The sequence below is a fragment of the Varanus komodoensis genome, unplaced genomic scaffold (assembly GCF_004798865.1).
Source record: "Varanus komodoensis strain SLA01 unplaced genomic scaffold, ASM479886v1 scaffold21, whole genome shotgun sequence".
NCBI lineage: Eukaryota > Metazoa > Chordata > Lepidosauria > Squamata > Varanidae > Varanus > Varanus komodoensis.
Window position 1 is genome coordinate 7,929,032 of NW_025335589.1, and position 17,399 is coordinate 7,946,430.

The 17,399-nt window shown below is 37.9% G+C and overlaps 1 protein-coding gene across 15 annotated transcripts in view; it reads left to right on the forward strand.

Moving 5' to 3' along the window:
* DCLK2 (doublecortin like kinase 2) overlaps positions 1–17,399 on the forward strand; it is a 273,637-nt gene that overhangs the window by 62,527 nt on the left and 193,711 nt on the right. For 10 of the 15 annotated variants that reach the window (XM_044430965.1, XM_044430968.1, XM_044430969.1 and 7 more), the window contains 7 exons: positions 3,465–3,584; positions 6,102–6,248; positions 11,353–11,486; positions 12,280–12,357; positions 13,532–13,628; positions 15,198–15,278; positions 16,418–16,534. In XM_044430965.1, the coding sequence (XP_044286900.1) occupies positions 3,465–3,584; positions 6,102–6,248; positions 11,353–11,486; positions 12,280–12,357; positions 13,532–13,628; positions 15,198–15,278; positions 16,418–16,534 (774 nt within the window). Of the gene's footprint in view, positions 1–2,642; positions 2,716–3,464; positions 3,585–6,101; positions 6,249–11,352; positions 11,487–12,279; positions 12,358–13,531; positions 13,629–15,197; positions 15,279–16,417; positions 16,535–17,167; positions 17,248–17,399 lie in introns of those variants that run through there. The other 5 variants (XM_044430972.1, XM_044430973.1, XM_044430976.1 and 2 more) reach the window with 4 other exon arrangements.

Below are 17,399 nucleotides of genomic sequence, written 5' to 3' on the forward strand. Positions count from 1 at the left end.
AAAATAACTTCTGGCAGTCTGTAAGGTCTATTGCAGTTAAATTCTGTTTTCCATGTAATTTAGAGAATTAGAAACATAGTTTTAAGTAATGCTAACACTTGTTTTTATGAACTCACAAATGTGCATATTGCTTTGTTATGTGTCTCTTTCAGCAGAATTATATCTCGGGTTTAAAGTAACTAGTCAGGTAAAAAGACACCACCCATAGCCAGTGAGACACTCATACCCCTGCCATTTCTCCCCTGCCATTTCCACTGTGCAAGGGGTTCCCACTGCCTGTGTAATAGTGATTTAGCATTTGAAAGGTGAATCCAACATGAGTGGAAATGCCCATTTCTGGAGGGAGGCACATCGACAAAACTATTGTTAAAGATTCAAAGTTTCTTGTAGGAAGCTCTAAATCTCCATTGTATAAGTAGAGCGTCTCACTTGTACAATGAATCTTTGTGACCAACAGCTTGTGGAATACAATTAACAAGGGGAAAGGGAAGTGGTGTGGGTATAAACACCCACTAGATTCTTTTAACAGTAAGAGAGATAATGTATTAATTTTTAATCTTTAAAACATTTTATCCTATTTTTCTCTTAAGGAACTTTTATAAATGATCTTTAAAAGAGAAACTTTATGAACTTCACTCAGAAGTTGTCTATTCTCTCAGTAGTTTGCCTAGCCAAAGCATAAAATTCCTATTGTATACCTCTGTACTTTGTCTTTTCCAGGGCTGGTATATTTTCAAATTCCTTCAGATACTCCTCTCCTTCCTTAAAGTTCTAATCTCATCCTCTTTCTCAACTTCAACCATTGTTTTGAAGGGGAAAACTCAGCTATATTGAATTCCTTCACTATTTTAATCTATTGGTGATTGTTATAAGATCATCTTATAACCATTTACTTTTTAAAAATGCTGGTCATCAAATAAAATAGAGGTTTGCTTGAATAGTTAAAAAGATAACAGTAGCTGAATCACTGTTCTAGGTGTAGGACTGCCGATGTGTCTAGAATTTAAGGTCAGTTTACTATATCCTGATTTTAGAACTTTGGGTTCCGGTGACTGAGTAAAGTTAACTAATATTTGACATATATGAGTAGATCCATGATCAAACCACCCTTAACTGTATTATTTTCTTGTATACTACCACCTGATCACTTGCCAGAAGGTTTGCATTTTTATAGTGCAAACCAAAGATCCATGAGTATCTAATTTTATTCTCATACTGTGCACCTATGTGTTTGTGTTAAAAAAAAAACTACATCTAGATCTAAGCAAAAGTGGCATGCCCCTATTATTAAGGGTATCTTAAGGATTTGTTAAGAATGCTTACAGATTAGAATTAACTTGAACGAATGCTTAAGAGCAGGACCTGCATCTTTCTCTAAGCAGAGCAAGCAAGATTGCATTTGCCTAGATCATGGCACCTCAAACTACAGCCCACAGGATGGACCCAGCCCGTCATGCCCATTTATCTGGCCACGGCCCACATGTGTGCACGCAGCACAGGTGGGGAGGCAGTGGCTTGCTCACTCGGAGACGGTTTTTGGACTCGATGGGAGATCTCAAAGTGAGCAAGCCGCTGCCACCGCCCGCCTCCCCCATGCGCGTGCTCTCGCAGCCCACCTCACAGCTTGGGCAGGGAGGTGGTGGCTTGCTCGCCTGGAGATGGTTTTGGACACTGGGAGATCTCTGAGCGAGTGAGCCACTGCCATGCGTGCCCGACGCTGCCTCGCATGTGCCTGACACTGCCTTACTGGCCCATGCGCCCAGGCACCCCCGCCTAACTGGCCTGCGTGGGTCATCGCCACCTTTCAACTGGCCCCCTATTGAAAAAGTTTGAGGACCCCTGGCCTAGATCTAGAAAGTTGTCTCTCCTGCAACTGTCTCCTTCTGCCCTATGGCTCTTTAGCATTTTGTCTGGCAGGAGGCAATGGGAGGTGGCACCAGGATAACACAGAGAAACTCCTATAAGAATTGCCCTACACAGGATCATTTGTTCCCCATCAGGGTTGGGGTGGCTCTCCTAGCTAAACAAGGATGCAAGGAATGCTTGCAGGTACCACCTCTCTCTTTGCCTGACCCAAAGTAAGTTTCTTTGCCATCAGGAGGAGGAAGTTGACAGTGAGTAAAGATGCTTCTCAAGTACTTTGAAAAGATTTTCGCACATGTAGTAGTAACATGCACAAATACATCAAGAAATTGTATACCTGTGCTTGGAAAGCCCTGCTCCCCTTTTTCATGCATTGTAACCTCTTATGAAGGAACACAAGTGTGAATGAGAAAAAAAAAATAACTTCAGTCATACAACAAAGTATCAAACTTCTGACTCATTTGTGAGAGTTTCTTCCCAAATGAAAGATGAATACAGCGATTCATAATAGTGCAAATTGTTTTGATGTTGTGATGTCTTAAAAGGGGGTGCAGAACCTCTGCATAATGGAATTTAGACCCCAAGCTGAGAGAAGTTCAACACCTTTGTCAGTCATAATTGTTCAAATGATACACTGTTTGTAGCAGCACGAAAGATTTCATTTTATATCTCATCCCAACTGTGGTGGTTTTAGTTTTTTCTTTAAGTCCTGTGACCTCTTTTTAAAGTTTCAACCATGTTGTTAAAACTCATTTACACTTTGTTTTTCTTTTCCCCAGCACACGTTTGTTTGGAGCAGACTTATGTTTGTTCCAGAAAGACTATTGATGCTCTTGAAATTGGGTTACAAAGGTGCGACTTGTTTAAGCAATGTCTGATGTGACACATGTTCACATGAGGAGATGCACGCTTAGCATGTTGGTTTTTAGAAACTAAATCTGTAGGGTAAAATTAATGAGCTACACAGATCTGGATGCAAATCAACTTTCCAAGCTGATTGATTGATAATTAATATGATGTAGGACAAATAGCACTGAATTTTTCAGGCACTGCTCATGTTCATCAGTTACAAATTGCTCACTTGTACTCCCCGCAGTTTTCCTCACAAATGCATGAAGTGCACAATGATAGAACATTTGTACTGCCGTGAAGATCAGGCTTTTGATAAGGTTTTATGATGCCTTCAGAAATGTTTTGAAGAACTGTTGTTAATGTCCAAATGAAATTTACAGCTATCAGTCTACATCTAGTTAGTTTCTTGAAACTGAAAACATCCAAATATTTCCCTGAGTAATAAAATGACATGCTGTTCAGTTTTCATTCATTTTAGTTCATGGTAATTTGGAGGACCTGCTTGGCAAAGTATTTATTTATTTGGGATTTTTATATCATGAAGCTTATACCTGTGTAATTTCACAAGATTTTATTGACAACCACACTGTTAAAGAAAGTGTTGAGGAGCCACTTCTCACCTGAAATGTTATTAGGAAATGTTATAGGAAGGAGACTTCTCACCTGGAATGTTATGTATCAGACTTGTTAAAGGATTTGTTTGGATTTTTCCTTCTATCCTACCCTTCCTCTTTCCTTTCCCAACACAGGAGCACTTGATTGAAAATGAAGTCTCAATACTGCGCCGAGTGAAGCACCCCAATATCATCATGCTAATTGAAGAGATGGACACTACAATGGAGCTCTATTTGGTGATGGAGCTTGTTAAGGTGAGAGGATGTATACCCTCAATGAGTATCAAATAATACAAGGTTTCTGGACCTTGGACCTATATGGAATAGTAGATGTACATGAAATGCCTGCACATGCCTTTACAGAGCTTGGTACTTCTCACCACATAAGAGTTTCTAAGCCCCTTTGAAATTCCTGCTCATGGAATTCCCCCTAATTATCTATGCGCACCATGAATGCACTTCTGCTCCTTATTGATTGTGCAGTACACAAATGCAAAATTTCCTCTGAGAGATTGCATACTTCTTTATTGTATATGTACTGCAACTATATATTAGGTTACTGAAGTTGTCCAATGTAGGAATCTGTAACAAGAGTAAAACTCTGACCAAATATGTAATATCTAACTTGGCTTTATGGTAATACTCATTGTGCAAGATGCATAAAACAATTGTTTTATCCATGCTGCTGCAATGTTTCTAAGCTGCGCTTCAAAGTTAAGTTGCCATGTAACTTAATCACAGTTACATCATCAGCTCACAAATCCCGACCCCTTTCACTCAATTTCTATAAGGAGAAACTGAATTGAAATGAAATCTCAATTTCTTTTTTCTATAAGGAGAACAGATTGTTAAGTAATCCCTCTTGTTTCAAACATGTTTTGCATTGTTATGTGCTTCTAAAGTTGTTTTAACATTCTACAGAAGTAACCAGTCCTTTCAAACAAAATGATTTTTAATGTGCACCATGTATGTTTGTTCATACTTACCACTGCTATAGTTTTTTTCCCCTAAATCTGAAATTTGCTTCCACACAATGTAGTGATGACATCAACTTGGGGAAATTTAAAAGGGGACTAGAAATGAATGATAACACTATCAGTGGTTAATACTCATGATGGCTATGTTTTGCCTTCAGTATCAAAGACAGTATGCCTTTGAATACCAGTTGCTGGGGAACAAGGAAGGATGCTTGTTCCCCAGCAACTTATCATTTCCTTGTGAGCTGCCCCGAGGCTTTGGCGATGGGTGCAGCACAGAAATGTTATAAATAAATAAATAAAATGCTCTTATGTTTCTGGATTTCCCATTGGCTTCTGGTTGGCCACTATGGGGACAGAAAGGTGGGTGAGATAGGCCTTTGTTCTTCTGTAGCAAGGGTCATATTCTTAATTATAGTAGTTCAGAGTTGCCACAGATTTAACTTCAGTCTACAATCTTATACATCAAGGATAATATCCAGTTACGTCCTAGCTCTAATAACATTGTGCCAGCACAAACTAGTGCTTGTACATTGTACATAGTGCTTGTTAGAGTAATGGAGAAAGTGGCAATTCGCCACTCAATTTTGGCAGAAAATATCTGCTTTCTGCTGTTGTTATTGCAAGTTCTAGTTACATCCACAGGTATTGGTTTCTGCTAGTGCAATATTATCAGCACTGGGACAGAGTTGGGTACCCCTACAAGGGTGGATAACTTATGTCTACTGTTGAAATTTCATTACTCGTCAGCCCTTGTCAGTGTGGCCAATGATTTGTGATGTTGGGAGATGTTTTCCAACATCTGGACAGTGGCAAGTTCCTCATCCTTGCTATATACATTTTTATGTTCAGGATGCAGGTTAATCTGATACTTTATTATGCCCTCCCTAGTTTTCCCATATGGGATCAAGTTGCAGTTGGAAGCTTTCCGTGATATCTTTAAAATCCAGATACGTTTGTTTCAGATATCCATCTCTTGATATAACAGTGAGATCATGGGTGAGCTCTATTCCACACAGCACATGTAACACCACATACAGGAAGTCTGCTAGGATTCGTTATTTGTTATTGTTATTAATTTGATAGCCAATGTTTGTTATCATTACACCACCTTTTTTGTTTTTGGAAGGAACCCTGGGCTAAAGTCACTGGTGAGCTTCATGGTCAATTGGGGACTAAAACCCAGATCTCTTGAGGCCCAGTTGAAAACTCTAACCACTACACCATGCTGTCTTTCTTTGAGACTTTTGTATATTCTAACCAAAAAAGCTTTTTTCCTTCTTATCTCTTTTAATCAACACAGCACAGGGATTTCTCACATTCACAATAAGCATAGGAGGTTTTTTATCTAGCATGTTGAGACCTTGTTCAAGCCAGAGAAATTTAGATGCACTTAAGTTCCATTAAAGATGGGAAAGCAGCCTGGCCCTTCCATACTGAGAAGAATGTTGAATATAACATGTTTTTAAGCAAGTGTGAATAGAATTAAGCACACAGATAAGTATTCTAGTCCCATTTATTTCCCTGAGGCTTTAGCATGCTTAACCTTTCCTGAATTGCACCAATTGTTTTTATTTGTTGGTTATACCATTCTAGAATGAAAATATTTCTATAAACTTTGGTTCTAAGGAACTACTAATTTTATGTAAGAATGGCTTAAACTAATGTTTTATGTTGATTTTTAAAAAATTAGAAAGGCCCTAAAGCTTCTCTTCTGAGTTTCTTTTAACAGATAAAGAAATTGATGGTTCTAGTTTTGTTTAGACATTGTTTCTCACCCGCAACCCCTTTACAGGGTGGAGACCTTTTCGATGCAATCACATCCTCAACAAAATACACAGAGCGTGATGGGAGTGCAATGGTCTACAATCTAGCTAGTGCACTGAAATACCTCCATGGTCTAAGCATTGTACACAGAGACATCAAGCCAGAGAATCTCCTGGTATGTTGCTAGTTTTCACTTGGTTCCTGTCTATTCTACATTAACATAAAGGCAATCATGTATGAAAATGCTAAGAAGCAATCAAGGATATAGAGAAATAGGAATGAACTAGCTGTATGCTTCAACTCAATATGTTTTCATGAAATATTAACAGCTCTGAGTCACATGATTTGCTTCTCTTAATTGTTCCAAATCTGTATTTACATTTTGATTGCTGATTGTGTCCTTGGTAAGCAGGATTTCATTTCTTTTAGGAAAAAAGACTTTAAATGAAAATGAAATGAAATGTTATTTATAAGAAAAGGCTGTTTGGAGGATTTCCTCACACCAACACTGCCACCACTTATGAGAAACGGCCCCTTCACTGGACAGTCCCAACTCTGGGATTTCTTATATATGGCATATACTTATATTTTAGGACCTAAAGTACTCTCTGCCAATATAATGTTGAGTTTCACTTTGGGATTTTCAAAACACTGCTTAGAGACCATTCTTAGTCACTCAAGACATGCTGTTGCTGTTTCAAGGCGACAATAACTTCTTTTACCTCAGGTCAAATTTCTTAAATATCCACCTCAGCCAGATTCCTTCACAATCAGCTCCAGTGCTTGGCAGTCTTCTTCTGGCACCAAAGCTGCTTTTCTTGGATTTATGACTCCTTGTACAGTTTGTTTGTTTGTTTGTTTGTTTATAAATGAAAAAAACACTGCCTGCTTGTATAACCACCTTCTGGCCAGATCTTAGGACCACATCAGTTCCTGTTCCTGATCCATGCCCGCCTCTTTCTCTCTCTCTCTCTCTCTCTCTCTCTCTCTCTCTCTCTCTCTCTCTCTGTGTAAATCTTTAAAATTTGGTTTTAAATTTTGTATTAACATCAACTTTTAATGAAGTTTTAATATGATATATCTTTTATTCTTATTTGCCCAGAGAGCTTCAGTTATTGGGCAGTATAGAATTTGAATACATAAATAACCCCTAGAAAAATATTCAGGCCTTTACTATCTTGACTGTCAATTATCATACCTTAACTGTTATTTCTCCACCTACTCAACCAATAAGAATTTGAATTTTGTGCTTGAGACCCCTTCTAAACATATCCAAAGAGATATATTTCCTTCAAAATATCACTATAGAACTACTGTTAGTCCTTTGATGGTAATAAAGTGATGTCTGAAACCTACTAAGTTACATTACTGCTTCAAAGAGACTGCACAAAGTAAATGTTTCATAACAACAAAAATTATCCATAAGGTGTTTTTTCACAGGCTGGCATAAACAACTGCTTCCGAATGGCTTAGGCATTTCTGATTTATTTTAGAAAGTTGAACTGTGCTATTAAATTGGAATTCAATACTTTCAGAACAAAACAGAAACCCAAAATAAACCATGTAAGATATGTAAAATGGACTAAAGTATCATTGAAGCACTTTCAGACAATCATCAGTTGAAGTTCTGGTGAAGTTGTAGCTTGACTTCTAAAGCTAAGCAAAGCAGATATCAGGTGAGTAGTTATGGAGACAGCTTTACTAGGACACAGTTCTAGGTCAGTGGTATATACCATTCTCAAGCTACCTCCCTCCTAACCTCTGATTTCAGGCACGTATTTTTGTTGGTTCATATGGAAGAATTGGTCTTTCATGTACTTAGGGTATTACTTAACACTTCACTCAGTGGTCCAAATTTTAATTACCCATATATCCTTGGATGTTTCTAGTGTGTCTGAAGGACTTAAAGGCATGAATGTTGCCATTTATGTGGAACAGAAGTCCTTCTGTTCACCCACACTTTTTAAAATTGAGCTTCTCATATCTGAAATAGGTACATTTAACAAACAGAAAAAACCTTGATCAAACAATAGTTCTAATATATGTATATTTAATTTTTTAAAAGTGCATTGTTTGCATAGTACCTGAAGTCATAAATGCAAACTAAGCGATATGGTTTAAATGCTACTGTATGGCATGCTGCTACTTGCACTTGTTTTCTTGAAATTCTCTTTATTGAAAGTGACAAAACAGCTAAAAATGTTGTGGTTGCTTTACTAAAGCTGGTTGTCCCTCTCACCATGGATAGTATGGCATGGAACTACGTGCCAGCAATTGTGGCTAGAGGTGAACCTTCCTCCTAAATTCTAGGCAGTTGCATGGCAGTTTCTATCCCCTGTGAAACTCGAGTTGGGAAGAAGGCTGGGGACTGTTTGGCAGAACCAGAAAAGGATTCAGTACCTGGCTTTTCCCAAAGAAGAGTCTTGGGTGGAAGGTTGGCACCTACCATTTTCTTCTTGGCCTGCTAATAACTGTGCACTCCTGGTTTATGGACATAATATATCATCTAGTAATATCCATAGTCCAAAAAAGGGTTCTTGTGCTGCACCATGAAAGAAATTTCCAATTGCAGCATTGATGCTTGTTATTTCACTAAGTGGAACTTCCAGCAAGCAAGAGCCATGCACTCAGTTGTTGTGGCAGGCTAGGACTCAGTTTGGTTGATCCTGTCTGCTTTCAAATAATAACAGTGACATCAGGAACTTAAGTGAGTTGAAGTGCTCAGGCTAATCTGACACTTTAAGCTCTCATTAGTAATCAAATCAGGTATAAATAGGCACAGATGCACTTTTCCATTAGAAAGCCTAAAGAGATTACTTGACAGATGCCATGACTGGCATTGAATTGCATGTTGAAATGATACAATGGTTCTCAATGTAAATGGTTCCTTATCTCAGAAATACGTTTAGTTGTTGGATATAAAGCCAGCCACTTGTCTGGTTTGCATTCTTGTTAACAGTTCCACAGTGCTATGTACAAAAAGGATGTGTAGCAGGTATTCTTTTCAGGACTCATGAGAGCTTCTGTTAAGGGCTGTGAGCTACCACAATATATTGCATGATTTGTTGTTGCTGTTTCAAAATGTCCTTCTGCTATTAATTGGCTCTAATAATGATAAAGAATTAAAGACATCAATAATAATAAAATATGTTAGAATGACTCAGGCATAAAGAGCAAATCTATGCCATGAATGTTTTTAATAAATTATGTGGTGGTATAGAAATGATAATGGTAAATACATAAATAAAGATGAAGAGCAACAATCATCATTAATGCAGTTAAAATAGTTTTATAGCAAAGCACCCATAATCTCTTCTAGTTAAATAAAAAATACATAATTTCATAAAGCAAAGAAGGTCCAAGACTCATTGACCTCTCTGGGGAGAACATTCCATTGCGGTGCCACCATGAGCAAAGCCATTCTTCATATGCAAACATTATACAAACTGGAAATTCTTCACCTGTGCAATGCCACCTAATTCTCCCACTTTCTTCAAATTCATCTTCAAAACCCATATTTGTGAAGCTTGTTGGCACAACCCACTAGATTCCATAACCAATTGTAATTAAACTTAAGTATGTGCAACTGAAACAATGCATTTTTGCACTGTGCACATTGATGGTGGTATAGTGACAAATAAACTTGTCTGGGAATGCATATGGGGATGCTTGTTTGCTTTTGCCAGTCATTTCCTTGAGTTCAGACAATACTGCTATCTCCAGCCTGACCTCAGACACAAGCTGCTAGCTTCAGAGTGAGTGTGTCTTCTCCTACCTCATACACACCATGGAGCTAACCACTGCTTTGTGGGTTGGAGTTGGTGATGTTCACATAAAACCAATCGTTTGGCTTTTATTAATGCATTGACTGAAGTCTATATACTAGGTGTACCAAGTTCTCTTGGACCAATTTTTTCATTGGCTTTGCTTTTATATAGTACATCAGTAGCCTTAGCCTTACAGAAATTTCTTCTTCTCAGTTTTGAAAATAATATCATTAGAACTGTGTGTTTCTCCCATTCCTTTCCAACTGCCAGAATTTTGAAAAATGTACAAAAATCAAGAATCCTTCCTATGTTGCCATGTCTTAAGGGACCAGTTTCAATAATCTTTTAGGTGATACACTGAACTAGGAAGATTTTTTTGTGATGTTCCAATTAATTTAGAATGGTGGTTTGGTTGTTTGTGATTTCAGAAGAGCTATTAAAAGTATAGCTGTATGTTATGAAAGCCTTTGGGGTAGAAGCCATATTGAACAACTGAGAGCCCTTAGTATTTTAGAGATTTAATTGATCTATGAAATGCAGATAGAAACTGTGTGTGCATGACTATATTTTTACCTTTAAATTAAAATATCAAAAGCATTTTGTATCTAGTTGAAAGATAAATAAGACCCACTGACTATATTCTGCCTTCCAGCTGTTGATTCAAAAAAGCCCCACCTTTTCATTTGGTTTTCACTCACCCATTTTGTAATCTATGGTTAATGCATATTTACATGCTTAAGTGAGCAGCCGATTTCTGTAGGCTTTCCCACACATTTGGCTCAACTGAGTTCTTCACATGCAGTCTTGATAGAGAAGCAAATAGTTGGCTTTTATAGTTAACTGTCAGCATGGCAGACCATGATCAGAAGAAGGCACTGAAGGAAACGGACTGGTATAGCTTGTTCTCTATATCCCCTCTCATGCATTTGGCAGCTGTATGGAGGTACGTAGGGCCTACTTATAAGCCTTGGTCCCAGGACTCCAGGCACACTGACTCTGTATGCATAACGCTCTGAAGGGGGATCCTGTGTTCCCTCCTGGTGATCAGGAACCGGCAGTATCAGGGTTCCGTATCATAGGGAGGATTTTAAGTGTTTGACTGAATATGTTTGGGCTCTCATTAAATCCACAAAGGTTAAAGGTGGAACACTCACAGAGATGTTGAGGGCAAATGTTACTCATGCACTCCCTCTCCTCTTTAAATCCTTGTGCATTCATCCAAAAGCATGAATAGGGCTTATGTCTCTCTCATCCCTTTGTGTTCATGCTCTTTCAGACTGTAGATTCTAGAATACACAAAGGAATGCATTTATCTCTTATCTGTGCAGATGGACACTTTATGCTGATGGCTCTACCAGTTTTCAAGTCAGGGCCCTTCTTTCTGCTGCTGTGGGATGAACCACTGTTTCTCCTATGGCAGCCAAAGCAGGTCTTCAGAATCAAGCTACTTAAATTGAAGAACAGTGTTTCAGTCTATAGTATGGTCCTCATTGACTCTCCCCCTCTCCCCAGGTCTGTGAGTATCCAGATGGGACGAAGTCCTTGAAGCTAGGAGACTTTGGACTAGCCACTGTAGTTGAAGGACCTCTCTATACAGTCTGTGGCACACCGACTTATGTGGCTCCAGAAATCATTGCAGAGACAGGGTGAGAATACTTTATTAAATGGTTTTGTGTGTGTGTGTTTGGTACAGGTAATTGTGTGTTTTTGAAGAACAATTTTAAGTTGTGCCTCTTGAAATCAGTTTGATTTATTTTAAGTCTTGGATAATACAACTGTGTTTATGTAGATTCAGATGTTATATTCTTGTGAAGCTGGTTGCTAAGGCTCACACAAAAAATAGATCTGTTGGTTCAGATGGCAAGCTGTGGTTTGCTGAAAACCTGAAAGTTACTACTCAAGCAAAATGTGAGAGAAAGTGAGGTGGCAAGGGGCTCCTCCGTACAACAGCAAATCATGATTTAGCATCTCCTCTGAACCAAACCATACTTGTTTGATCACATGTCATAAGATATAGTATACAGTGACTTTGAGAATCTAAGAGGCACAAATAATAGACGTTTGTAAGCTGTCCCGAGATGCCGAGGCATGTGGTGATGGCATATAAAAGTTTAAATAAATAGACATGTTACTATATTCCATATAAAAATTATGCTACCAACTATGAACATTTCAGTATAAATTTCTATAGCTTCTACAAGGAAAGCAAGCAATATAAAAATTTACCAGAAACCCCTGCTGTTGTTGACCTATTAAAATTATAGGTTAAAAAGATATAACTATTGAATGGATATGACTAGTAAACCTTCACTTGACAAAACTTGTACTATCTGTGTGAAGTATCTGAAAGATGAAATATATTGAAGCACTCCCCTGTGTACCACACCACACTGTTCCTCTGTTCTCTTCTCTTCTCCTCGTTTTCTCCTTTTTTAACAGCTATGGCTTAAAGGTGGACATTTGGGCTGCAGGTGTCATTACGTACATATTGTTATGTGGGTTTCCACCATTTCGTAGGTAAGTAATCTCAAATAACAGTAGAAACAATAAGTAAAGATTGGTTTGTTACTTCTTGCACACCAATTAATTATAGTGCAATACAAATTTTGTGCTTTTAGGCTGCTAAATATCTCCATACTTTCTCCACAGGATCAGGTATTTCTGATGCCTTTATCTGGCATCAGTATATTCAGAAAAAAAGAGAACGATTACTTATAGGCAGAAATGGGCAGATAATGCAGTTTTTCAATGGCAGGGAGGCAGGCAGACATCTAAGCAAGAAACTAGTTGCATCCTTATTCTTTTGTCCTTGAGAGTCTCTCACACACACGCACGCACGCACAAACAAACACTGTATTACGCATGCAGAGTTTGCCTCCTAGTGTTAGGATTTGGACTAGCATGTCTTGAAATTATAACCAGTGCATGATCTTAGAACATAATGCCTTAAATGCCCAATTTCATGTCACACTGGTTGAATCACTTCAGCCAATTCAGAATGCATCAGACACAAAACTTCAGAAGTGCAAAGAATTTGTTCTTCTGCAAATTGATGCCTCAAAAAGTTATGGCTTCCATGTCAGACAGCTTCCCACACTCCATCTTGCATAGTGCGTTGATTTAGGTAAGCCAAAAAGGTTTCCTTATGTCCTGTAGAGCATGGAGATTAGACTTCATCAGTCCTGATGAGCAAAGAAACTTACTTAAAATATAAGTATCCAAGAAGTAGCAACTAAAGTGTTACAAATAAAAACTTATTCCTTCAAGATAGCAACAGATTGCTAATCTGTTTTAGATGTTTCTTTCTTGCACTATGAAGAGAGGCTTTTTTTTCACACAGCCAGCTTCATATTGTTTGGGGCAGATGCAGTATTTCCGCCCTGTATTCATTATACTTATCCATTCAAGCAGAAATGTTTCAATTGCCATAAGTTTGTGGAACATTGTGCCATCACCTTAGAGCCATGTGTATTACTATGTTTTACTCTCTGTGGTCAGTAATAGAGATATAAGTATGCAGCGTTAAAGTTCTTCCACAGAAATCAGCTAGACACATTTTTCTTTAGTTATGCCCTTACTCAAACTGGGATACACTGCTGTATAGCTAATAAAATAGTTCTGTCTTCATAATCATTACTATTTACAAATTAGTTTTAGAATCACCTTTCTTCTGTTTGCTCTTGATCCACAGTGAGAACAATGTCCAAGAAGATCTCTTTGATCAGATCCTGGTTGGAAAGCTTGAATTTCCTTCTCCCTACTGGGATAACATCACTGACTCTGCTAAGGTACTGGAAAGAATTGCTGTTATTCAGGCTGTAAACATGAAAACATTTTTCATAAAGCCACACTAACTCTGCTACTATAAGCGGTTGTAGAAAGCATGGGACACCAGGACCATTGTTGGGAAAATATTGAACCCAAAGTGCCTAATCTTCATACACATTCTTTGAATTTCTTATCTAGTATGATAAACCGTGTTCAGCATTAGTATATAGTTATGAATGCTTAAAATTCACTCTCTCACCATTAGTCACTGTTTCTGATGCATTGTTTAGTTTGTTATTCATGAAAAAGGAAGCAATATTTGCTATGGGAACAAAAGGAGTAGATTTGTAACGGTCCTACTTTAGGATTTTTATTTGCAGTTAGCAACAGATTATAACAGTACGAAGCAAAACAATTCACCTTTCTTGTGCTTAGGTGGCCAAGAGAGATAGATGGATTCCTTCCTTCCTTCCTTCCTTCCTTCCTTCCTTCCTTCCTTCCTTCCTTCCTTCATCTATACTTTTTATTAAAATATTTTTAAACTGCTTTTCTTCATTGTGAATCCTACTAAAGCCAGTAGCATAACCAAGCAAAGATAAAACATATAAACAATTTAAAGTTAAGTTGTTTGAGTGTTTGGGGTGGCAGCAAAATAACTGCATCATTTGCATCTGTTACACTTCTATGTGGGGGGGACCTCTATGTGAGGACATAATCAAAATTCCTCAGCAGAAAAGACCTTCTCACTTGCTGCCACAAATTGTCCTTGGTGTTTGGAAAAGAACCTTCCTGGATGATCTTAGGACTCAGGCTGAACCTGATACAAGAAGAGCTTTGTTGGGGATTTTAAAAGCACCTGGATTTGTGCTTTTCAGAACTGGTGTAATGTTTGGCTATACCAGTTAAAATTCTGGCAGCTGCAATCCCCACTAACTGAAATTCTGAGTCATCTTCATATATAATGCATGAAAGTAGTCCAAATTACTAGTGCATGACTCACTGTGGCCAGACTATTCAGACTAGAACATGAGCCAGCATCCTGCAAAAAGGCACTCCAAGCAACTGAGGCCACCTAAATCAAGCAATGAACCTGCTCCTTCAAAGGGGGTACAGCTCCATCTACAGCAGACTGCACACCTAATTCCCACAGGTGCAGATCACCCATGCTTAGCTTTTTGTTATTGAATCTTATACAGCCTGCTAAAGCACCTGTGCAGTCTTACTTATCTCAGATGATGAAGAGAAATAGAGATAGGTGCCATCAGCATGTTAAAGACACGTCAGCCCATGTCCCCAATGGCTTTATGTCTATGATAAAGACTATGGGGAAATAAGATGGAAAATTTGGGAGTGTTCCAGGAGTATGTTTTTAAAAGGAAGGAAGATGAATTTGAGACATACTACCCTTAGTAGTTATATGAAAATGAATGGCCAAGAATAATTATGAAGAATAAAGAAAAAAATCATTAGCATGTATATTTATTGATAATCTCAAAAGATTAATAAGGGATCCTTGAGAGATTACTGATTGAGAAAACGTAAGCTCAAAGTCTAGAAGGTATACATCATAATTCTTTTTTATTCTTTAGGAGTTAATTAGTCTGATGTTACAAGTAAATGTGGAAGCACGATATACAGCAGCTCAGATTCTAAACCACCCCTGGGTTTCGGTGAGTAAAATTCTTCTGCTTATACCTAAATAAAATCTATTCCAAGGGTTACCATGTGTTCATCTGTAGCTGAAAAATAATTTGAGGGATCCAACAAATATCCCAACTTTATGTAGCTCTTAAACCACCTGTGTAATCTCATCTAACATTTTTAATGTTTGTACATAGGAAAGTTGTACAAGTTGTAGTTACTGTCTACAGAAATAGTGGCTATAGGTACCTTTTTTACACATGTCATCAGTATTGTGATGGTTACCAAATTTTAGTTTTGTGCATATGCTTTTTACTGTAAGGTGACTTGGTTAACTTAGCACAGATAATAGTCATCATGGTCAGTCCAGAGAGTGTCTCCAACCCAGTGGAAGAGAAAACAGAAATAAGTGTCTTGAATCTGGTCCTACCAAATGGGTGTAGAGAGGATAACATAAAGTTACTTGATGTAATGAATCAGTGAAAAGAGGTATAGGTGTCTGGGAAAGAAATTAATTATATATATACTTTGTTTTTTCATCTTTCATGTGAGCAGTTAAGTATGCTGCAAAAAAAGATATCCAAATTCAAGCATATGCAGCTGGACCTAAAGAAGCATATTCCTCTCCTCCTTCTCCCCATAGCAGTCCCTAGAGACTGCAGAAAATGCTCCATAGGAGTCATGAACCTTTGCTGAGTGGGATGAGCTGTGGTGCAGGAATGGAGAAGGAGAAGGCAGCTCCTGAATCTGACCCAAATTGTCTAATTCACTGCATGACGTTGTTACGTTGTTACATTTTAAATCTTAAATTTTAAATCCAAAATCTTCATAACACAGGACTTGATCCAGCTGAAGTTATGCATGTGTTTTATTGCACTGAAATTGGTAGTATTAAAAACTGCACATCTCTTCCATTGCAGCTAACAAAATTTAAACATGCTTTGCTATAGCTGAATCATGCCCTGAGATTCTACTTTGATGTAAACAACATGGTAAACAACTCATTTTGTAGGTGTTGTGTACAAGCTAACTTCTCAGCCCACTTCAACAAAAATGTGCTGCATTGCATAGCTAAAAGGTTGAATATGCTATTTCTTTTTTCTTTGCCTTCTGTCCTTCCTTCCTTCCTTCCTTCCTTCCTTCCTTCCTTCCTTCCTTCCATCCAAAGGATGATGCCTCCCAGGAGAATAATATGCAAGCTGAAGTAACAGGTAAATTAAAGCAGCACTTTAACAACACGCTACCCAAACAGAATAACCCAACCGCTGGGGTTTCTGTCATCATGGTAAGCAAGTGCATATTTCCATTAATATTTTTACTAATCTACTATTTTTCAGCCTCTTCTTCCTTTTGGAATGGCATTTGTAAAATTCTTCCATTGAAAAATAGCAGTGCACATGTGTGGATGTGTCTCATTTCCCCGTGTGTTGGTTGCATTTTTAAGAACAGTTCTTTGAAAGGAGTTGCCAAACTGTTTTTCATGTTGAGATTTCCTGTTTTTAAATTGTGTAATATCATCTGAATAAGCAGTTCTTTACTGTGTAAGTTGTCTGAAACCGTTCAGCATAGTCACACAGGACTTTTAATTCTTACACCTATGCTAAAAAGCATGTTTGCCTCATAAAATAAAGCCTTTTGGCAATGAAGTTCTTAAAGATGCTATCTGTGTTAGCAGTCAGTTTTTGTTTGCGTTGCTTCACTAATGCTCAGCAAGGCATTGCCATGTCAACAGTTCAGCCAAAGTCATTTTAAGTTGAAGAAAAATACAGAAAGAATTGTGTTCTTCTAATATGTTATTTCTTATGGATATGTATATAAACAAATGTGTGATGGCTTTAAAAAGTAGCATAGTGTTTTTAGTATGAAATACAACATTTTTTTTTTAGGCTGATGCTGTTGTTTGCATTTCATTTGACAGTTTGACTTGACAGTCTGAGAGACCTCAGAATTCAATATTTGTATTTCTGAGACTATGGATAAACCTGAAGCAGAAACCTGGTATAAAATACATTATTAAACAGAGTGGTTTTGAATTCTAACTTAACTGCTCGCAAATATGCACGTCCTTTAAGCTTGGCTCCAATCTTCAATATAATGCAGCTTCTGGCTTCTTACTGGTATATAATTTTCTAATTCTCTGGCCTGATGGT